The following is a 22381-nucleotide window of genomic DNA, read 5'->3' as shown; positions in this document are numbered from 1 at the left end:
AAACAAATATCTCCATACCCATTAGGAACAGGAATCTGCCCAGGTGAGCCTAGATCTGCAGTTAGAAGGTTATCGTCAAAACTGTATGCACTTCTTACTTCCCTCTAGAGTTACGTGAACCTTCACCAGCGCATTATTAGTCTGCCATTTCCTGTTGTGCAATGGACACACAATGGGCAGACTCTTGCCAATGTTTTCATTAATTACACCACAGGCTGAATGGCATCGATTACCACATCTTGGACATTTTGAAGAGATCCTTTCCTTTGTTCAAACGACGTATCTAAATGTCTCAGTAAAGAAACAAATTTTATTTGAGTCATCAAGAGAATCCAGAGACACCAGGGCCTCAGAAATTTGAATTGCATCACTTTGTTTTTATGACTTGCTCAACTTCCCCTTATGCCTTCTTACCCTTAATCGTATGTCTAGGCAGGAAGGCAGGGAAGAGATCCCCAAACTTTTAAGCAGTTCCAAAAACATAAACACGTTAAGCCCCTCAAAAATCCAAACCCATTGCGGTCAAGCTGGTTCCAACCCTACAAGACAGAGTAGAACTGCACCATAGGGTTTCCAAGGCTATAATCTTTATGGACATAGACTGTCACATCTTTCTCCCACAGAGTGGCTGGTGGCTTAAAACTGCCAACTTTTTGGTTAGCAGCTGAGTGCTTAGCCACTGCGCCACAGGGCTCCTTAAACACGTTAAAATCGGGCAGATCACCCTTCCTGGCCCCTGGCCCCAAAAAGGGCTGGAAAGTGGCACTGGAAAGCAGCAAACAGGAAAAGAAAAGATGACCAGAGATAAAAAACACAAGTCTGAGGGAAGAAACCCTAACTCCTCCTTCTTCCTTGAGAGAGTTTCCCTAGACTCCATGGAAGGCAACAGTTTAGGGCATGTAAACATCTTAGAAGACCTTTAGCCTCCTCCTTGAAATGTCTCTGTTCTGCAACAGGCCCAGCATCCAGCTCTTCTCGCAGACTGATTAAAGACACCTCTGGGCACGGGGGTGGGGGACGGGGAAGGAGTGGCAGGGAGGAGTGGGGGGTGTACAAAGCCCCTCAGCACTAGTCCCCACTTTGGCCTTCCTGACTATGCCCCTTTGTCAACCTTAATTGCTACTACAGTCCTCTGACACACCAGTAAAAAGCTCTTTTTTCAAAAAAGTGATCAGGAGTGTGGAAAAGACGCCCTGGAAGTTGGCAGAGTTATCACTTTAAAGATGTAAATGTGGGGTCTTCAGGGTTATATTTTTTTAAGTGGCACTGCATGCTATAAGGATTGCTTCTGAAATGTAAAAGTGTACTTGTGAAGCTATTAAAGGAATATTCTAAAGGAATACTGGGTCAGGGAAAGTGACTTTAGTCCAAGGACAGGAACCGGGAAGTAAAATGTTTTTAGATAAAGAATTGAAGGGAAAGCAAAAAGAACAGGAGAAAAAGCATGGGCTCTGGAGTCTGAGTACGGGTTACAGATCTGGGTTTGTGTCCCAGCTCTACCATTACAACACCTCTGAACCTTTAAACAAATTACCTTTTAGGGTCTCACCCCTTTGGGAGCAAGGGAGAACAAAGAAAACTAAAGATATAAGGGAAAGATTAGTCCAAAGGACCTACGTATCACAACTACGATGGCATTCCACCAGACTGGGTCTAGTACAACTAGATGGTGCCCAGCTACCACCACTGACTGCTCTGACAGGAATCACAATAAAGGGTTCCGGACAAAGCTGGAGAAAAATGTAGAACAAAATTCTAACTCAGAAAAAAAGACCAGACTCACTGGCCTGACAGACTGGAGAAACCCCGAAGAGTATGGCCCCCAGAAACCCTTTCTGCTCAGTAATGAAGTCACTCCTGAGTTTATCCTTCAGCCAAAGATTAGACAGGCCCATAAAACAAAACGAGACCAAAGGGGCACACCAGCCCAGGGGCAGGGACTAGGAGGCAGGAGGGAACAGGAGAGCTGGTAATACAGAACCCAAGGTCGAGAAGGGGGTGTTGACGTGTTGTGGGGTTGTTAACCAATGTCATAAAACAATATGTGTACTAAATGTTTAAGGAGAAGCTAGTTTGTTCTGTAAACCTTCATCTAAAGTACAATAAAAAAAAAAGGACTGTAATAATGTATAACAATATTTCCCTATGCTGATCAGAGAATCTTCTGCTAACTGCTTTGCTGTCTGAAGACAATCTATTTTGCAGAAACTTGAATCTTCCAGATCAAGTATTCTATTTATAAGGTTCATCACTTAAGGTAAATTATTAAGCTGACATAATTATAAATTAGTCTCTGGTGAGTCTTTTAAATATCAGCACACTATCCAGGGCTAGATAATCCTGATTTGGGAATTCTGTTCTTGGAGCAGAAGTACTAACACTGAATTTTCAAACCTTCTGAAAAATGATGTAGAGGGCTTAAAGAACATGGACTTTACGAAAGAACAAATGGTGCCCGGCTACCACCACCGACTGGCTCTAACAGATCACAATAGAGGGTCCAAGACAGAGCTGGAGAAAAATGTAGAACAAAACTCAAATTAACAAAAAAAAAAAAAACCCCAAGCTTTCTGGTCTGACAGAGACTGGAAGAACCCCCGAGACTATGGCCCTCGGACACCCTGCTAACTCAGAACTGAAGCTGCTCCCCAAGTCCACCTTTCAGCCAAAGATTAGACGGGCCTACAAAACAATAGCACATGTGAGAAACATGTTCTTTAGCTCAATCAAGTACACAAGACCAAATTGGTAACACCTGCCCAAAAGCAAAGACGAGAAGGCAGGAAGGGACAGGAAAACTGGATGAATGGACACGGGGAACTTGGGGTGGAAATGGGGAGAGTGCTGACACATCGTGAGAATTGCAACCAATGTCACAAAATAGTGTGTGTATAAATTTTTGAATGAGAAATTAATTTGTATTGTAAACTTTCCCCTAAAGCACAATAAAATAAAAAAAGAAAATTACCTTCCAGGTCTTTGAACCTCAGTTTCTTTATCTGTCATATGTCAATGATAATGTATGTGAAATGCCTATTCTAGACCTGGTACACGGTAAACACGTAAAAAAAGACAGCTAAAATGCTATTTCTACTACATTAGGGGAGGAGTTGAAGAAGCCATGTCAGTAGGTGGAGTGAATGGAGGCTGAAGAAAATCTGGGAGCCATGCCAGTAATCTGGACCTCTCTTTCCACTACCTAGGATTAAAAGGAAGTAAAGTAAGTGTGACTTAAGTGACATACTGAGTATTCTGAAACCTGGGCTAAGGTGACTAAACAATGTGGAACTGGGCTAAGTACGCACTCTATAATAACCACCTTTATGCAACCAAACTATCCATGAACACAACTTTTTTTTTGACACGAAGCAGAAAACAGACCTTGAAGGTTGTGTGGAAGTGTTACTTTACAGCTAAAATCCTCTACCCTTGTCTGAAGACAGAAACCATAGGTACCGAACATGGGACGATGATGGATGATAATGTTGATGGCAGCAAGGATAACGATGGTAACGTAACAATTTGCTAGATCTAGCAGTTGATGCCAGAGCCTGGGCTCCTAAACGCAATGCTGGACAACCTCTCCTGACACGTGAGAACCTGTTTCACAGTCAAGAGGCCCATATCACTACGCATGTGGAGAAATGAGGTGACAACTCAATAAATACATCCAGTAAACATTTACTGAGAACCAGGGAGAAGTGAGGAGGGAGATTCCTCCGACCGAGGGAACTGGGAATACTTTATCTATAAAGGCTGTTGGCCTTTGAGCTGTGCTTCAATGGGACTAGAGCAGTCATCAGGCAAAGTTGGGATGACATCTAGCAAGAAGGAGCACTGCCAGAGACACAGAGTATGAGTAGGGACCACAGAGCAGTCTGAGGTTAGTGGATTTTCGAGAACACAACTATGACTAGTATAAGCAGAAAATGCAGGTGAGTGGCTGATTACAGAGAATCTAAGTCTCAGCAAGGTGAAAAAAAGAAGTCTTAAACTTCCAGATGGGGAGGGGAAGAGGCTGAGGTACTTTGGAATACAGGAAAAAACCATTACTGAAACTATGCTGTAACTATGCTGCTCAAGTTCCTACTTCTATAGAACGCATGATAGCCTGCATTGCCTTCCTGTTGGTCTTGCTGCCTTTGAAATACATGATTTTTACTCCAAAAAATAATCCTTTCATTTGCACAGCTCCTTATAGCCCTGCAGAGCACTTCCCACTCATTATCCCACCTGCTCTGGGCTGCAGATTGGCTGTCCCCTTAACTTTCTACACAGGAAATTTCTAGTAATGGTTCAAGATGGCCTTAGGCAACTGATGAGTGCTCATGTGCAGAATGAGAACTGTGGACTGATGCCATGGTGTTGGTTAAGTCTTAAGATATCATAGTTTGTCCGTATGGGCAGGAGAAAGTTAACGGTTGCCTCAAAATTAAGGGACACATCCTGGAGAAATCCTTCGGGAATCCTTGAGACCTAAGAAAATTAGAGATGTTTTTAAAGGGAGTATAGACTTGCAAGTGTTCTCCCAACTAACAACACAGATAGCAAATAAGACTCCAGTTCAGAGTGTCCAGATAAGTATGACAATGAGCAGATTGTTAAAAATGAATAGTTAATTCATTACTAACTATGTTAACATAGTAACACAGTAACTATGGTATTGTGATAGTTATTGGCCAAAAAAATTGATAAATGTTAGGCACAGAGTTATGAGGAGGAGTCTCCTGGCTAGTTCTGTACTAGCCAGGAGATCATTAAATAAGAAGTTCCTTTCTCAGTAAGGCCTTCAAGATTTCCACCCAATGACATTTCATATCCCCTTTCTTGCTTTATTTTTCATCCTTAGCACTTATCACCATCTTACATGCTATATATTTTACTTTTTACCTAATTTATTGCATTTCCTCAGTGGAACATAAGGGCCATGAAGGAGGGATTTTTCTCTGTTTTGTTCAGTGATATATCCTTAACATTTAGAACAGAGCCTGGCACAGAGCTGAGTAAGTTAATAAATGAAGTGGACATGTAGATGCATATGGCTACGAAGTTCTGAAGGGCATACTCTTATCTCAGTGGTTAAAAAAAAATCTACAGGCAGGGACAGAACCTTTATAAGGCTCATGTATTGTGAAGAAAAAAAAAAAAAAACAGTATCTCCAATTTGGAAGAAGAAAGAAAATACATGTTCCAGTTATAATAATCTCATCTCTAAAGGGCAAGCACAATTGTCATATTGTTTCCTTCTAATCATTTTTAAGGGTATTTAATATAGTTGAGATCATACTAAATAATACTGTAGTTTTTTCACTCAACATCAGCAGCATGTCTTTTCCTAATATCACTTTGTTTTTCATTGACAGGAGGACTTAAACGAAGTGAAATTTACTACGGAACCTTGCACCAACCCTTCGGAATTTCACAAGAGGCTACAGATGCATTTGAATAATTTAAGTTCAAAGATGACACGGGTGTTCAAAATGTTGCTCAAAATTTAGTACAAACTAGGGCACACATATAGACTACATTTCCCATCCCCCTTTGGAGTTAGTTGTGTCAATATGGCTGAGTTCTAGTCAAAGTGATGTGTGACACTTATAGGTTTGGTCCATAAGAACCTTCCATATGAGCTATTCCATCCTCTTTCCCTTTCAGCCAACTGGATGTTATCATTGATGAGGATTTTGGGTCTGACAGAACCACGAGATGGGAGAAGCTGAATCCCTGAATCACTTGATGGAGAAGAGTCACCTGCTAAAAAGAAACATCCATCTTGAACATGAGCAAGAAATAAACTTCTGTTGTATTTGAGTCATTGCACATTTTTTAGTCTATATATAGCTACAGTCTAGCTTATCATACCTAATACAACTCTCATAGTCTTTATTCTCTCCAGTAAAATGAGAAAGCTTGTCCGTCACTAGGACAAAGATACTGAAATAACCAAAGAATATAATCAGTTGTTCATTTAACAAACATTTATTAAATGCCTGCTGTGTGTCAGGCATTGTTCTAGGCATTGCAGCAATGCTCAAATTTGCTAAAATATCTTGGTTTTCTTCACTGAAAGAGATGTAGGATATGGAATATCCTTTCCCAGCCCTAGTTGCCATTCTATAACCCATGTGTCCTTAATACTGCCTATCTGTTAGCTTATAGGTTGTAGTTACTCTGGCATTCCTCACAAGAGAGGAGGCTACCTGGGCCTCTAACACTGCTCACTCTGGTAGACTGGAAGTGAGCTGGGGAAGGGAGAAGGACAGGGACTCTCACGCTTGGCATATGCAACCAGTCCTAGGAAAGCTGGCAGGGCCAGCTACTCAGGAGCACTTCTAGGGCAGGCAAACTGGGGGGAAATGAAGCTGCTGTTCACACATGCACATGTATCAGTGTCCAGAGTATAAATGGAGCTAAACTTCGGAGCAGTCAAATAACTGGGCTTTGCTTGTGCCTCGCCAAAAAACACAACCATACATTTCCAACAGGCAAGTAATAAACTAGATTTGGCCCTCCTCCAGGGTTTCCGTCTTTTGGCAGGACAGTGTTGGTGTAAAGGAAGTGTGGGGCCAGGCATAAGGAAGCGCTGTACAGCATACCTTACAGCTAGACAAACCCGAATAAGCTCAATCTCCCATCTGTATTTCCTGACAGCCAAGGGACCAGTTGTATTTCTTACTGCAAAGAAAGGTTACCCAAAGGACAAGAAAGGGGAAAACTGTAATTATATTGTAAGATCTCAACCTGAAATTTATAGCAGAGTAACTTGTACGATAGAAAGGAAACACAAAGCTTTCTTGAAATGCCTTGCCTCAGTATGTCAGCAAAAAGAAGCCTAACATCTCAATGCCCTTGTAGTTTTAAAATAAGCACTCCCAACCTATTTTATAATTTGAGGTCAGAAAACAGCAACTGATGCCAGAATGTGTTTAAAAGCAGAACAGGAATCTAACAATTTTGTCATTTAAAGGAGAGTAAGGGAAACCATATCCATTGCTGGTGGGAATGAAAAATGGTACAGCCGTTGTAGAAAACAGTGTGGCGGTTCCTCAAAAAACCAAAACACTACAAGTAGACCCAACAAGGTATGTACCCAAAAGACCTGAAAGCAGAGACTCAAAAAGAGACTTGTACACCAATGTTCATTGCAGCACAACAGCCAAAAGGTGAAACACCTAAATGTCCATCAACAGATGAATGGATAAACAAAATAGGGTACACATATACGATGGGATACTACTCTGCCAGTAGGAGAAATAAAGTCATGATACATGCTACATTACGGATGGAGCCTCAAGACATTATGCTGTGCGAAATAAGCCAATTACAAAAGGACAAATATTGTATGACTTCACTTATATAACAAGACAAGAAAAGCCAAATGTATAGAGACCAAAGTTTATTAGTGGTTATCAGGGGTGGGAAGGAGGAGAAAAAGGGAAGTTAATGGTGATGGAAAAATTGCTTTGATTAAGGGTAGGGCTGACCATCCAATTATTTTAATTGCTGTCAACAAGTTGTACACCTGTAAAAAGTTAAATTGGCAAAAGTTGTGTGATAGATATATTTACAACAATGACAAAAAAAAAAAAAGAAAAGAAAACAACTAAACACCTCATGGGATTTGGTTCCTTGATCTGAAAGTGTAGGGTCATGGTTTCATGGAACATCCCAGTAAATTGTCCTAATAAGGTGTTTGGTGCTTCTATCTGCCTCCTAGTTTGTTGTGTAGTGCCTGGGTCTTAAAAGTTTTCAAGCAGCCATCCAAGGCATATCAATTAGTCTCTAGTCACCTGGAGCAACAGAGGAAGAAGGAGAGTCAGGGATAAGACGAGGATGTGGAATGTGTGGCTAATTGCCTCCATAAACAACTGCTTCCTTTGCCATGAGACAAGAAGAACTGGATGGTGCCCGGCTACCATTATGGAACATTTTGATCAAAGATTCTATAGAAGAATCTTGATCAAAAGGGGGAAAATGCAGAACAAAATTTACAATTCTCATGGGCTCTAGGCTTCCTGGAGTCATGGAGGGTGGATGAACCCCTGTAACTATTGCCCTGAGATAATCTTTAAACCTTAAACCAAAAATATCCCCTGAAATCATCTTAAAACTGAGTAACAGTTTAGCTTAACTAGTAAAACAGTTCTGTCTTGAGCATTATGCTCCTTTAAGAACTATCTATATGGAATCAAATTGACAACAGCAAGTAGAAAGATCAGATAGGAACCTTAGGGGGCAGAGAGTTTATTAATAAGGGAGGAACAACTCAGAAAAGGAGGATGAGAATGGTTGTACAACTTGAAGATTGTAATCAGTGTCAATAAATTGTATATGTAGAAACTTTTAAATCGGTATATGTTTTGCTGTGTATATTCTCAACAACACCAACATAAAGAAAATTTAGAAAAAGAAAACCAAACAAAAAGGAGAGTCGGTTCAGGTGGCAGGCACAAGGTAACAGTCTCACCAGGCCAAAAGTTCATGTTAACCAGGCTTCTGAAGGCGCTCGAGTGAATGCTGATTCCAGTTCAGACACTGATTCTCTGTGCAGCACTATGAGCAAATCATTTAACCCCAACCAGCCTTTCTCTTGTCCTCACGGGAAGAAACACAGCACAGGAAGTCAGGTCAAACACTTGGAAAATGGCCCCAGCTAGGTCTTACACATTACAGTATTGTCGACAAACTCCTGCCCAGCTCTGGGTGCAGGCCCAGGAATGGTGGCTCTCGTGCATTCCTTCAAACACTGACCGAGCGTCTGCTGTGTACAAAAGGAATAATTAACAATGAAATGAATGATTTCAAAGAAGTAGATCTTAAATAGCATGGTAATGGGGAAGAGAGGACTGGCAATCAGGAAGACTCATCTCCTAGTACCATTCTAGTCATTAGCAGATTGACCCTGGGCAAGTTCCAGATAAACTCAAATGACCTTGGCTTCCTTATTTGTGCAATGAAACGGCTGAATTAGATAACGCTAGGGTCTCTTTACAAACCTGTGTCATCACATGGCTTTCTAAGGATTACAGTTCTGTTCATCTGAACCTCCCTTCGATGCTTCGTGTTGGATTATGCTAAAACAGCATGCTTATCAACGCATCAAAGAATGAAAAGCACATGGACTACCAGAACCATATCATGAACTTAGACTTAAGGCCTTTATACAAGCACGTAATAACTACAACAAAATAAACCTAGTGGTTCTATCTTCTGAACATATTTACCCACAGACAGCAACTAGAGTGAGGAGGAAACACGATTCCCCTCAAGCAGTGATCCAGGTCAGTGACTAGGGAACCTCCAAAGTCTCAATTCTAACTTCCTGGGGTTGTGTATTTGCCACCTGCCTTCCTCCCTCTCCTCATTCCTCAGGCCCCGGGGAAAGCACACATGTGGGGAGGAAGCCTGTTCCCTTCTGCTCTGCCTGTCTGTGAACCCAAATTTTAATGATAGATGTGACCTACAACTGCCAACTTGAGTCCTTAACTAGAAATGATGAGATATCAGAGAAAATCACAGAAATGACAAGTGATGTATTTACAGCCTAGAAGCCAAAGACTATCATTTGCCACCATCAAGTTTTACATTTCTCAAGAATTCCCCAGGCACTAGTTTGCTATCTATCAAGTAGAATAAACAGTTAAATTAAGTACAAAAATTTAAAAAATCACTTATTTCTGGCATGAAAGAAATCATGCAGAGTTTGAAGGAAACCAGAGTGGGCTTAAAACATTAATTCTTTATCATTCTTGGGTTATGAAGAGCAGAGCTTAAAATGAGCCATTATTTAAGCTGCTACTGATACCAAGAAATTTCCTTTGGACCAATTCATTGCAATAAAAGTAGGCTTTCTCCTTTAGTCATTATCTATATTTAAAACAATAACAAAAGCTAACACTAAAAAAAAAAAAACACTATAGGGCTTACTAAATGACAGGCAGGGTCCTAGGTACCTTACATACAGTAAGTAACTCAATTAATCCTCACAAAAACCTTTCTGAGGTGGATACTCTTCTAATCTCTATTTAATAGAAGAGGAAAGTGAGGCTCAGAAGGATTAAGTAACTTGCCCAAGCTCACACAGCTAGTTAGAGGCAGTGCCAGGATTTGAACCCAGGCAATGTGACTCTGGAGTTTGTGTTCAGAACCAACCATTCACAAATACAAGTTTTCCTACCTCAGCTGCACCTTTTTATGACACATAACACTTAAAACTGTAGTACTACCCAATTACCAAAGCCACTCTCAACAAATGATCTTCCCTCTTCTTCACAGAGAATACAGTTCCCTCAGGTGTGACAGATCAGGGGCCTATCCTCTTATAAACGTGCCTGCACCCCCTTTCTCTCCAAACGAATCCCACACTCTCTCCTTCTCAGAAACCTCACTCTAAGAATCCTCTTTTTTTCCTTTATCTTCTATCTCTTCTCTCCTGGCCCTTCCCCCTCAACCTGTAAACATGTTCGAATGTGCCACCTGCAAAAAAAAAAAAAAACTACTTTGATCTTTATCTACATTTAAAACCATAATTCCAGACACTATCTTATTTTGTGACCCTGGGCAAATCGCTTACTCTCTCTACAAGGCTTCATTTCTTGCATCTAAATTAATGAGGGCACTGGACCAGAGTTTCTAAGAGCCTTCCAACTCCAACATTCATTCTGTGGTTCCTCATACAGAGAAGACTGCTTGGAACAAGTTTACTAGAAGTCAAGCTAGTTTCCTCATTGTGTCTGGAAGCCCCAATGTTAATTTTCTTCCAAGACTGCTTGTCAAGCTGATCCTTAACCAGCAATGCTTCCCTCCTTCCTGCCGTTCATTTTCCAGATCTTGGTCTTCCTTTAAGATTGAGCTTAAACCTCACCTGTTCCAGGGTATCCCAATCTTTAATTCTTACAGAACTACAGTTATAAAACCACAATTGGGTACTCTCCATCTATACTGCCTATACTGTATCTTCGTTCCTTCATCTAGATTAAACTCTCAGAGAGCAGCTGTGTCATTTTTCTCTGTAACCCCCAAAGGACCTCACACCAAGTAGGTCTTCAATAGTTGCTCAGCAATGCTGGATGGTTGACTGAGGGGTCATCCTATATCCACTAAGGAAACTCATGGTCAATGCATATTATAAGACACTCTGATTATGAAGGAAGCTATCTACATTCTTCTTCTCTCCTTTGACATACACAAATTTGTAAAACATAAACTTTTCATTCAAGACCATCATCCAAATTTAACAACAGGAAAGCTTAGCTAACTCCTTGATCTTATCTGAGCCAGAAATGGGTATAGCCATTTCCCTTTGATCAAACTTAAGTGATCACTCAGAAAACTCACTCGAAGTGATCACAGGCACTGTAATTTTACGGGCTTTTGATTTATCCATTTCTATGCTTCCATTAATACATACCCTCCATGGTTAAGTTCCCCTACTTTTCAACACATATACCATTATGTTACTTCCTCACACTTTTAAACAAATTTCCAGGAAACATCTGGAATAATATCAGAGAGTTTGTGTTTGATCAAAACTACATCCTCTGATTTATTCATTTGGAAGTGACTAATTCCAACCCTGAGGTTTGAAGTGAACATAGATGGATGTGTATGTTTCAGGAGTTTGCTAACATTTAACAACAGAAGCATTAATTCACCAATGAAAACCCTAAAACAGTGTTCACCTCCTCTGACCTAAGAAAGCTACCAAGGTGTTGCTCAGAACTGTGGGCACTGTTCTCTGTTTTGCAACAATCCTGAACAACTACTGACTATTCAAAGAGAATCTCAGAGTTCCTGAAACAGGATTTTAGAATCTGTTGAATTTTTTTTAAATGAATGCTCCTGAACATCAGTTCTCAGCCCTGGCTACATATTAGACTCACCTAGGACATTTTCATAAATACCTGGGCCCAGCTTCCACCACCCTCTTCTCACCCCTCTTTGAGGATTTTGATCCAATTGGTTTGGAGTGAGACCTAGGCATCAGCATTTTCTTAAAAGTATCTCAGCTGTACTTAATGACGTATCATTGCTAAATATTTTAAGTATGATAACAGCATTGTGGTTGTGTTTAGTGGAAAAGCTGATGAAATTCAAACAAGGTCTTAGTTTAGAGTACTGTACCAACGTTAATTTCCTGGTTTTGATCATTGTTCTAAGGTTATGTAAGCTGTTAACTTTAGGTGAAGCTGGATGAGGGGTGTGATGGTCAAGGTTGTGTGTCAACTTGGCTGGACCATGACTCTCAGTGGTTTGGCAGTTATGATATAATTTAGCAGTTACGTAATGATGTGATCAACCCCATGATGAGATCTGTTATGAGCAGCCAATCAGTTGAAAGACAGCTCTTTGGGGGTGTGGCCTGCTCCAGTATATAAATGCGTGTTCCGGCCAGGTGCTCACTCCGGATCCTGCATTCAGCTCATCATCATCTGACCTCTGGTACTTGGGACTTGAGCCAGCAGCCTGCCGTCTTACCTGCAATTTGGGATTCGTTAGCCCCTGCAGCCCATGAGCCAGTGGTCTGCCGTCTGACCTATCTTTGGTACATCAGCCCTCGCAGCTACGTGAGTCAGGAGAAGCCTCCAGCCTGATGCCCAACCCACAGACTTGGGACTTGCCAGCCTCTACAACTATGTGAGCCATTTCCTTGAGATAAATCTCTCTATATATAAATATATATACACTTCACTGGTTTTGCTTCTCTAAAGAACCCAGCCTCAGACAGTGGATATACAGGAACTCTCTATTATTTTTGTAATTTTTCCCTAAATTTAAAATTAATTCAAATTAAAACTTTTTTCTAAAAGAGTCCTTTACTTACAAAATCACCTGCTAAAATATTTATGACTGAAGTGCTATGTCTAGAATTTACTAAAATTAAATCAGTTGGGGGGGCAGCAGGGAGTGAGCAGAGCGGTATGAATGAAACAAGAGCGTTCACAAGTTGACTATAGCAGCTAAGCAATGAGTACATGAAGATTCACTGTATTTGTCTCCTACTTCAGTGTACATGTGAAATAGTGGAGGAAGAAATGTCCAAGGTGATTCTAACATGAAACCAAGGTCAAGAGCCACTTCTCTGGAGTTTGAAAATGTGCTATATGAGGAGCTCTGTCTGGTATTACCAGCTACAAAACACTTTACCTAGCTCTTTAACACTGAGCTAGTCACTTAAATCTTTTTATACCACATTTTCCTAAATTACAAGACGTATAGATTAGAGGTCGTTCTAAAAAGACAAGAAGCATCAAAAAGTCATTTACTCTAAAATTGGCTGAGTTAATGTCACAGTTGCATTCTAGCACTGTAGTAAAAAATGGTGCAGTCTTATGCCTACAACAGCATTTCCCAAAGAACATTATAAAAAATACTACTTCCATGAGATGTTTATAGGTGTTACCTAAGGTAAAGGATTTGAGGTCAAATAAGTTTGAAAAGTGCTGCTTTTCTTTACCATAAATTCCTCAGAAATTTTACAGTGACAATGTGTATTGGGACTTTCCAAGCGGTAATGGAATATGCAAAAGTTTGACCTTCTTTGTTTTTTACATACGACTAGTTTCATAGACAAGAGCCCTGGTGGCGCCAATGGTTACACCGTTAAGCTTTTCTGACTGCCATGCTAACTGAAAGGATAGAGGTTTGAACTCACCCAGCAGCTCTGGGCAGAAAGATCTGACAATCTGCTTCTGTAAAGATTACAGCCAAAAAAGCCCTATGGGGCAGTTCTACTCTCACATAGGTTCGCCAGGAGTCAAAATCGACTTAATGGTACCTAACAACAACAAGTTTTGTAGAATTTATTTTGGAAAATAGTGCTTTTAGATGAGTGGTTTATAAATCCTAGTTGATGGAAGGTGATATCAGTATCATTTGGTGAGCTTATTAAAATAATGATTCACAAACCACATCCTGGACATGCTGGGAGAAGAGCAGGATGCTGTATTTAAACAAACAAAAGCCCAAGTGTTTCTGACGCAGTCATGTTTGGGAATTAAAGCTCCATAGAGCTGTGATTAAATGTATAAAATTAACACATAAAATCAATGTATAATTACTATAATAAAATACATTTATAAGAGTAGAAAAGCCATGTCAGTGCCAAGCAATATGAAAACTCATATTTAACAGTCTTCCAAATAATAGTATTTAATCCATGAGAGAAGAGCATATGCATACAATACTTTGTAAAAGATAAATACTAAAATGTTGGAGGTGTCAGTAGATTTAAATTGTCAATATAACCGACGAGTACTTTGTACTGTCTACTACCAACTGATCACGAATTTGCAGTGATTCTCAGTCCATTACTTGTGTGTTTCCTCATCTCCATTTTCTTCTCTCACTTGAGTCAATGACCAGGGTGAGGCCATGTTGTTAAACAACTCCAGGGGGTGCCAGTCACATAGAACACAATGTGGAGGGTGCCTTGGGAACTGTGCCATGTAGTAGCCCCATTCAATAGTACATTTAAATGCTTATTATTGTGCTATATTCTATAGTTTACTAAGTACTTTCTTTTCTCACAAAAAAGTCCTTTACAAAGTGCATCTTTCCTCACAAAAACTTTGCATGGCAGGTAAACATAATCAATCCCATCCGATCAATAAGAATCACTGAGCCTTTCATGTGCGAACAACAGTGAAGAATATAATAGAGGGAGACATTAAAGCTCCCACTCTCAAAGCATTGCTAACCTAACTGGAGAACAAAATATAAATTATATACAGACACAGCTAAAGCCAATTCTAAGACATAACATTAGCTAGAGCAAATTAGTATGGCAGGACTTTACACATACTAGTAATAGCTCACATTTAGTGAGCTATTTAATCTTCACTCAACCTATTATTAGCCCCATTTTTCAGGTGAGGAAACTAAGACAAAGAGAAATTAAGTAACTTGCCCAAGCAAATAAGTGGTGAATCAGGACTTAAACTTCAGATTAGTGTAGCTCTAGGAACCACTCTTCTCACCATTACATTTTACTGCTAGGAAAGAAAATCTTCCCAAAACAATGAACACACATATCAAGTCTTAGTTAAAAAACGACTACTTCCCATAAAGCTGGGATCGCTGGCTGTACTGCCCAGGAGAAAACAGACTCAGGAGGCACAGGGAATCACAATAATGAGTCAGCAAGGTTACATCCCCCCAGTGTTACCTCTTTGATTCGTTTAACCAAAGCATTCTGATCAAAAGCAACGGCCTCCGCACACTGATGCAGGTGGTCTTGGTATCGCAAGCAGAGCTGCAACACCTGCTGAGAATCCAATTTCTCCAATTTGGTATTTGTTGGGGAAGTCTGACCACTCAACAGCCCTTTAAAGCAGAAAAGAGAAAAAAAAAAAAAAGAAATCAAATGAAATGGAAATTACTGCTCATAAACTTGTAAATCAAGGAGTAGTTTAATAAGTTCGCTTTTGTTATATGTTAATGACAATCATAGCAATGATCATTTATGGAACATCTATTAAGTGCAAAGCACTTGGCGGAGTCCTTCCTGTACACTACTTGCCATACTCACAGCTGCCCTGGAAAGTAAGGTATTATTAGCCCCATTTTAGAAACGAGGAAGCCACGACACAGGGAGGCTAAGTAGCTTTTCCAAAGTCACATAGCTAGTAACTAGTTTCACCAAGATAGCATTCCTGACTCATCTTTTATGTGACACTATTTAAAGGTATCTGGAATATAAATCTCTCCTAGATTAAAAACTTTGGAAGAGGTATTTACTTAATTTCTTTTAATAAAATGGTCACCTTAAAAAGTAAGAAAAAAGTAATAAACTGTACAAGGAAATTGCTAGGAAGATATGCTGAAATGAAAAAATTTAAAAAGTAAACAGAACATCAGCTAACAAACCAGCAACTCTCATTCTTTACATTTTCTTTCAACATCAGTTTAGTTGTATAACTATTAAACTCCCTTATATTTGCATAAGACATTATATTTTCAAGTCCTTTCACATAAAATTATCTTTTCTTTAAGGTGTGTAGAACAGGATAATTATTGGTATTTACAAAGGAAGGAGTCAAGTAAAGAGGCTAAATGACTTGCCTGAGGTCTCACAGCAAAACCTTGACTAAAACTCAAGCTTTCTGACTTTTGGTCAGGTGCCTTCTGCCAAGCCAATGGTTCTCAAACTCATGTCAGGACCCCTTTACACTTTCAAAAATTATTGAGGATACCCCCTCCCCCCAAGAGCTTTTGTTCATGTAGTTTTATCTATCATTATTCACTTATTAGAAATTACTTGAGACATTTTTAAAACATGCAGTAAATCTTTAAAAATAATAATAAACCCTTTATATGTTTGCATAAAAACATATTTTAAAGAAAATGGCGGTATTTTCTAAGACAAAAAAATGAAAAGAGTGGCATTTGTTTACATTTTTTGGTAAGTTTTCTTAATATCTGGCTTAACAGAAAATAGGTGGATTCTCGTATCTGCTTCTGCATTTAATCTGTGGCTATTTCACATGTCATCTGACCTCTGGAAAACGCCACTGTACACTTGTAAAACGTGAGTATTTGAAAATAATGTCTAAGTATTACTATGGAAACAGTTTTGACCTCAGAGACTCCCTAGCAGGAGACTCCACCAACACACTGTGGGAACCACTATGTTAGGCCATGCTCTGTCTCATACCAGAGCCAATGATACAACACAAGCTGCATGGAAATGAGTATGACAATGGGGCACTTTCTGAGCATAATCAGGATGGACCCACCCATGTGAAAACTGTTCTTCCCACTCCTGTTCCCCAACCACCTCTGTCAGCCTCTCACTGGTTCTGATACGGGGACTAGAACTTAAACAAGCGCTTTTTCTCCCCAAAACAGGCTGTATGATGAACTAGCCAGTTGGGCTGTCCCACGGAATCCTTGGAAATGCTGGCCAGTGCGCTCAGGTCTCCATCTGGCTGACAGAGAAGAATGCAGGGCTGGAACGTGAGGCACTGCTCTGTTCTCCCACATTGCACTGCCACCACTATGTCCCTCAGCTGTTCCACTGCTGATCCCAATGCAGGAGAGCACCAGTTACTTCAACCACACCTGCCTCCAATAGTATCTTTTGGAGAGTCTGGTATTCGCAGAAATGGGGATTTTTTTTTTAATTGAAATTTTTATTAAGATCACGTAGATTAACTTGCAATCCTAAGAAATGATTTACCCAGTTCCCTGCAATTGGTAATATCTTGCAAAAACTACAGTACAATATCACAACCAGGATATTGACACTGATACAATCCACTGATCTCACTTAGATTTCCTAGTTTACTTGCACTTGAGTATGTGTGTATGCGTGTACGTATTTAGTTCTACGCAATATTTTCACACGTAGATTCACACATCTACCACCATGGTCTGATACTGGAAGTTCCATCACCACAAAGATCTCTTGGTTGCTCTTTTATAAGCACACCTCCCTCCTTCCCATGCCCTTCCCCATTCCTAACCTCTGGCAACCACTAATTTATTTGTCATTTCTAAAATTTGGTTATTTCAAAAATCTTATATAAATGGAATCATACCATATGTAACCTTTCGGGACTGTTTTTTTTCACCCAACATAATACCCTAGAGATTCATCTAAGTTGTAGCATGTATCAACAGTCTGGTTCCTTTTTATTTGAGTAGTATTCCATGTATCTACGTACTGCAGTTTAACCATTCACCTGTTGGAGGACATCTGTTTTTTTTTTTTTTTTTTTCCAATTTTTGGCTATTACAGAGTTGCTATGAACAGTCATATATAAGCTTTTGTGTAAACATGTTTTCATTTCTATGTCATAAATGCCCAAGAGTACAATTGCTGGGTCACATAAGGTAACTGCATGTTTAGATTTATAAGGAACTGCCAAACTGTTTTCCAGAGTGCCTGTACCAAAAAAAAAAATGTGGATTTTTCAGGCCACTAAAATCTCCTAACACAATTGTTTGTCAAAGGCAGCTCTACCACTGACAAGGAATACAGTCCCAGGGATGCAGACCTGGAGGAACGTACCAAAAACTTTTTCGGTTGTCATGCAAAGACTGAAGAAGGAAAAGAGGAAGGAGGCACCATGGAAAGATAAATGAATGATTTTGTGCCACCAATAGTGGGCCAGGATGAAACAACAGCCAAAAGTCATAAAAGAAACAAAATATTGATAAATTCAATAACATAAAAATCAGGAATCCTCATGGCAAAATACACCGTAAGTTAAAAAAAAAAAACCAAAAAGAGAAAGAGAAGAAAAAAGCCAGGAAAAATATTTGCAGCTCAAATCGCAAAGGGAAAGCTTCTTAATATATAAAGAGCTCCTAGAAGTTATAAAGTAAAAAATGAGTAAGAGAAAGAAAGGATATGAAAAGGCATTTCACATTAAAGGAAATACCAAGGCCTCAATCATAAGAGAAGATGCAGAAACTCACACAAAATAAGAAAAACGGAAATGAAAACTTCACTGCAGCCCCATTTTTCATTTACCAAAAAGGTAAAAATCCAGAAGTATGATAAAAATTCTATCGGTGGTGCTGTGAGAGAACAGGCATTGCTGATTAGTGGGTAAGTCATTAATAACTCCCTAGAGGGTAATTTGGCATAGTTTTTTTGTTTTTTTTTGGTATCAAAATTACAAATACATGTATCCTCTGATGCAACAATTTCACCACCAGGAATTTACCAATACATTTAGCACATATGCTAAATAGTGCAGAATGCGTATACGAGATTATTTAATGCAGCACGGGCTGTAATAGCATCAGGCCTGGTCTCAGACTGAATCTGCTACAGGGCCATCCCAAGCTGGCAGAGGACTGAAACAGAAGGTTCAGAACTCAACCTCAGCTCACAAAACAAAATCCTTAATTTTCCTCTTTAAAAAAAAAAAAGTGGGAGAATTTCAATAAAGCTCACAGGTCTAGAAGGCATACTAAGGTGTTCAAATTAAGTTGCCCAGGCACCTCCAAAGTGAAAGGACTTGCATTTTAAGTCATCCTTGTAAGGCAAAACCGCCCCCTCCCTGCTAGTTCTCTAAAAACAAAGCCCAGGTACTAGGTTTAACATCAAAATGTGCTTCCTAAATGGTAACACCAGCACCAAATGGATTAGAATGACAACACAGTGTGAAAAATGCAACCAATATCACTGAATAATCTGTATAGAAATTGTTAAATGGGAACCTAATTTTCTGTGTAAACTTTCACCTTAAATACAATATTATTTTTAAAAATTTTAAAAAGTTGCAGGAAAAATAAAAAAGAATGTGCTTCCTTGACTCACAGGAATCTCTGAAAATCTGTCACAAATCCTGTCCCAGACCACAGAATGAGCAAGACAGGGCAGGGAGAGAACAACAAAAAAAAGAAGCTGGGCCACTTTTTCTACTACTGAAGCAACAAAGTTGTCGTATCCTAGGCAAACTCCAGAGGCAGCGAATACAAATTTTTTCCATTACTCTCAGGTGTCAGGAACCCATCTCCCTCATACTGATGGCTGAATTGCACCTGTTGTTGTTAGGTGCCATCGAGTCGATTTCCGATTCATAGCGAACCTATGTACAACAGAATGAAACACTGCCTCATCCTGCACTATTCTCATGATTGTTGTTATGCTTGAGCCCATTCAGCCACTGTGTCAATCCATCTCATCGAAGGTCTTCCTCTTTTTCGATGACCCTCTTCTTTACCAAGCATAGATGGCCTTCTCCGGGAACTGGTCCCTCCTGATAACACATCTAAATTATGTGAGACAAAAGTCTTGCCATCCTCACTTTTAATGAGCATTCTGGCTGTACTTCTTCCAAGACAGCTGTATTCGTTCTTCTGGCAGTCCATGGTTATATTCAATACTCTTTGCCAGCACCATAATTCAAAGGTATCAACTGAATCATACCTAGTCTTCTAATAAATGGGGGCGAGAAGGCAGAAAGCTGGATTCATACAGGGGTGGTGAATTTTTTCATTTTTTGGAGACATAAACTGCCAGCCCATGGCCAAACCCAACCTTTAGAAGAGTTTTATTCTGAACGCACACTGGTTAAGGTTTTTTTCTTTTCTTTTTTTTTTTTTTTTAATTTTGAGGGCTTTAAATGAGGTGTGTACTCTCCTGCTGTCTGTCGCCACACGGTCTACTCCTCCTGTCCTATGCCCAGCCAGCTTCACTCACTCACATTACCAGCCTGGCCTCTGAGAGCTTCTGCATTTGCACCTGTTTCATTCTTACCTATCAACTTTAATAATTACCTGAACCTTTGAGAACAAAAAAATATATGACCCTTGAAATTACTTTTTGTATAGTTTTGTAAGTGTTCTCTATGGTTAATTTTTCTTGTGAAAAATTTCAAACATTTATAAAAGTAAGAAAAAAATAGGGCAACAAATGTTCCACATACCATCAGATTTACCAACTAACACTGTGTCACGTCTGCTTCGTCTTTCTCTGTATTTTTTCTTTCATTGAGCCATTAAAATTTTGTAGCTATCATGAACTTCATCACTCCTGATACTGTATAATGAAGGACATCCTTCCACATATTTATGGTTTGTTCTCATAATAAAGAAAAGAAGTTTATAAATTATGTCTTCCTTACTATTTCTAAGGAACAGGGTCACCGTCTTCAGTTTCCTAGTTCTTTTTTAGCTATGATGCACATGAAGTAGATGTTTACTGAGTTAAAAACCTGACCTAATAGATTCCATATATTAAGGGTTCGGTTTGCAAATGGTAAATACTGCAGATGTTTCCTAAGACCCTGTTGAAACCACTTTGTTTATACAGGTATGGGGAGTGGACTCCAGGGAATGGGTGAGGACCAAGACCGACTATTCTACAAATCCACCAAACTGCCGTCTGTACCTACCTCTTGGTGTAAAGTGTTGAGTGGAAAAATCATCAGGGTTAGAAATTTGGAAACTATTTTGCTGAGCAATCTTCTTCCTTCTGAAATGTCAGGTAGGAAAAAAAAAAATAATAAAGACTTTCTAAAAGCACAGTATAGAGCCATATGGGCACTGACCTGGGCTATTACCAAGCTGAATTTTTTTCTTTAAAAGCACAGTATAGAGCCATATGGGCACTGACCTGGGCTATTACCAAGCTGAATTCCTTCACTAAGAGGCTTAGCCATTTCCAGGGCTAGAAATGAATATTAAGAGTGGAGCCCATATATTTAGAAACAGTATAACAAGCCCTATTTCCTGCTACAGAGTCCAGAAAGTAGAATCTATGCAACTTTGACAGAACTTGGTGTGAAGGTAAATTAAGCAGCAGAGTATAAATAAAAGAAATGTCCCCCCGCCCCCCGCAAAAGCTAGTAAGGGATATATATATATATATTTTTTACTCTATTGGTCTCAATATGTTTCAAAGACTAAAAAATCACAGAAGCCATGTGTCTCTTTTACTTACTTAAGATAAACTCTAGATCTCAAAAACACTGCCTATTCCTTCCCTTAAAGGAGGATAGGACAGGACTTTATGATTTTTGTCAGTGACCAATTCCTTCAGGCTATTTAGAAAAAGAGTACTCTCCATGGCTGGCTCCCTTAGGAACTTTTATCCCCAATCTCCCCAGAGCTCCAGTATCATGCAGGAGGAGCCACCTAGAATGGCTATCATCACTGTTATGGTTAAGGAATGTGGTAGAAGAGACTCTCCAAATGCAGACAGGTCCAATGTACTGTGCCAACCCACCACAATGCTTGGTGTGGATAAAAACACTGCTCCCAGCATCTTCCTTCCAACAGTTTCCAATACCTACCACAGGACCAAGAAAGACGGGCCGTTTCATTAAGGCAGCATGGAAAAAGGTGAATTCAGCCTCATAATTTATTAACTGTTTGATTTTGGACAATTTACCTTATGTTTGTGAACCTCAGTTTTCGCACATGTAATGGGGACAACAGCCATCTCCTTCCTAGGCGCTGCCTAGCATAAACATCTTGATAAATATCTGTTCCATTTACTCTTAGAGAGGCAAAAGGGCATTCAAGGCTCCAAGGAAATTGGTGGTAGGTTACGGAAAACACTTCGTCCATCTTGGTTCAGGCACCCATTTGTCCATGGCCAGTGAGCCCAGTTAAAGTGCCCAAGAAACAAGAACTGAGGATGTCACAACCAAAAGTAGATACAGCTCTTCCAAAGGTGATCATTACCTACCAATGATCCACCTCAGGGTCTTCAGGGAATCCTGTCCTCTGTTAGGAACTTAGCTTTTCATAATTGCCTCTATTTTTCCAGCCCAAAGAACCATGTAAAATATTCAACTGCTTATTTCCCCTGAACAGCTTCCAGACTCACCGGCTTGTTCTCCAGCTGAACTTACCAGGCCAGGGAATGGATACAGTGTAGTTAAAATGATAATATAAAAAAAAGGTAGCCTGTGAAGTC

General features: G+C 39.7%; 1 protein-coding gene across 2 annotated transcripts in view; it reads right to left on the bottom strand.

Moving 5' to 3' along the window:
- BORCS5 (BLOC-1 related complex subunit 5) overlaps window positions 1–22381 on the bottom strand; it is a 91650-nt gene that overhangs the window by 12034 nt on the left and 57235 nt on the right. For both annotated transcript variants that reach the window (XM_049882512.1, XM_049882511.1), the window contains exon 3: window positions 15167–15324. In XM_049882512.1, coding sequence (XP_049738469.1) covers window positions 15167–15324 — 158 coding nt within the window. The remainder of the gene's footprint in view (window positions 1–15166; window positions 15325–22381) is intronic.

The sequence above is a fragment of the Elephas maximus genome, chromosome 4 (genome assembly GCF_024166365.1).
Source record: "Elephas maximus indicus isolate mEleMax1 chromosome 4, mEleMax1 primary haplotype, whole genome shotgun sequence".
NCBI classification, from domain to species: domain Eukaryota; kingdom Metazoa; phylum Chordata; class Mammalia; order Proboscidea; family Elephantidae; genus Elephas; species Elephas maximus.
The sequence above is the reverse complement of the archived record's forward strand: the minus strand, read 5'-3'. Positions and strand labels throughout refer to the sequence as shown.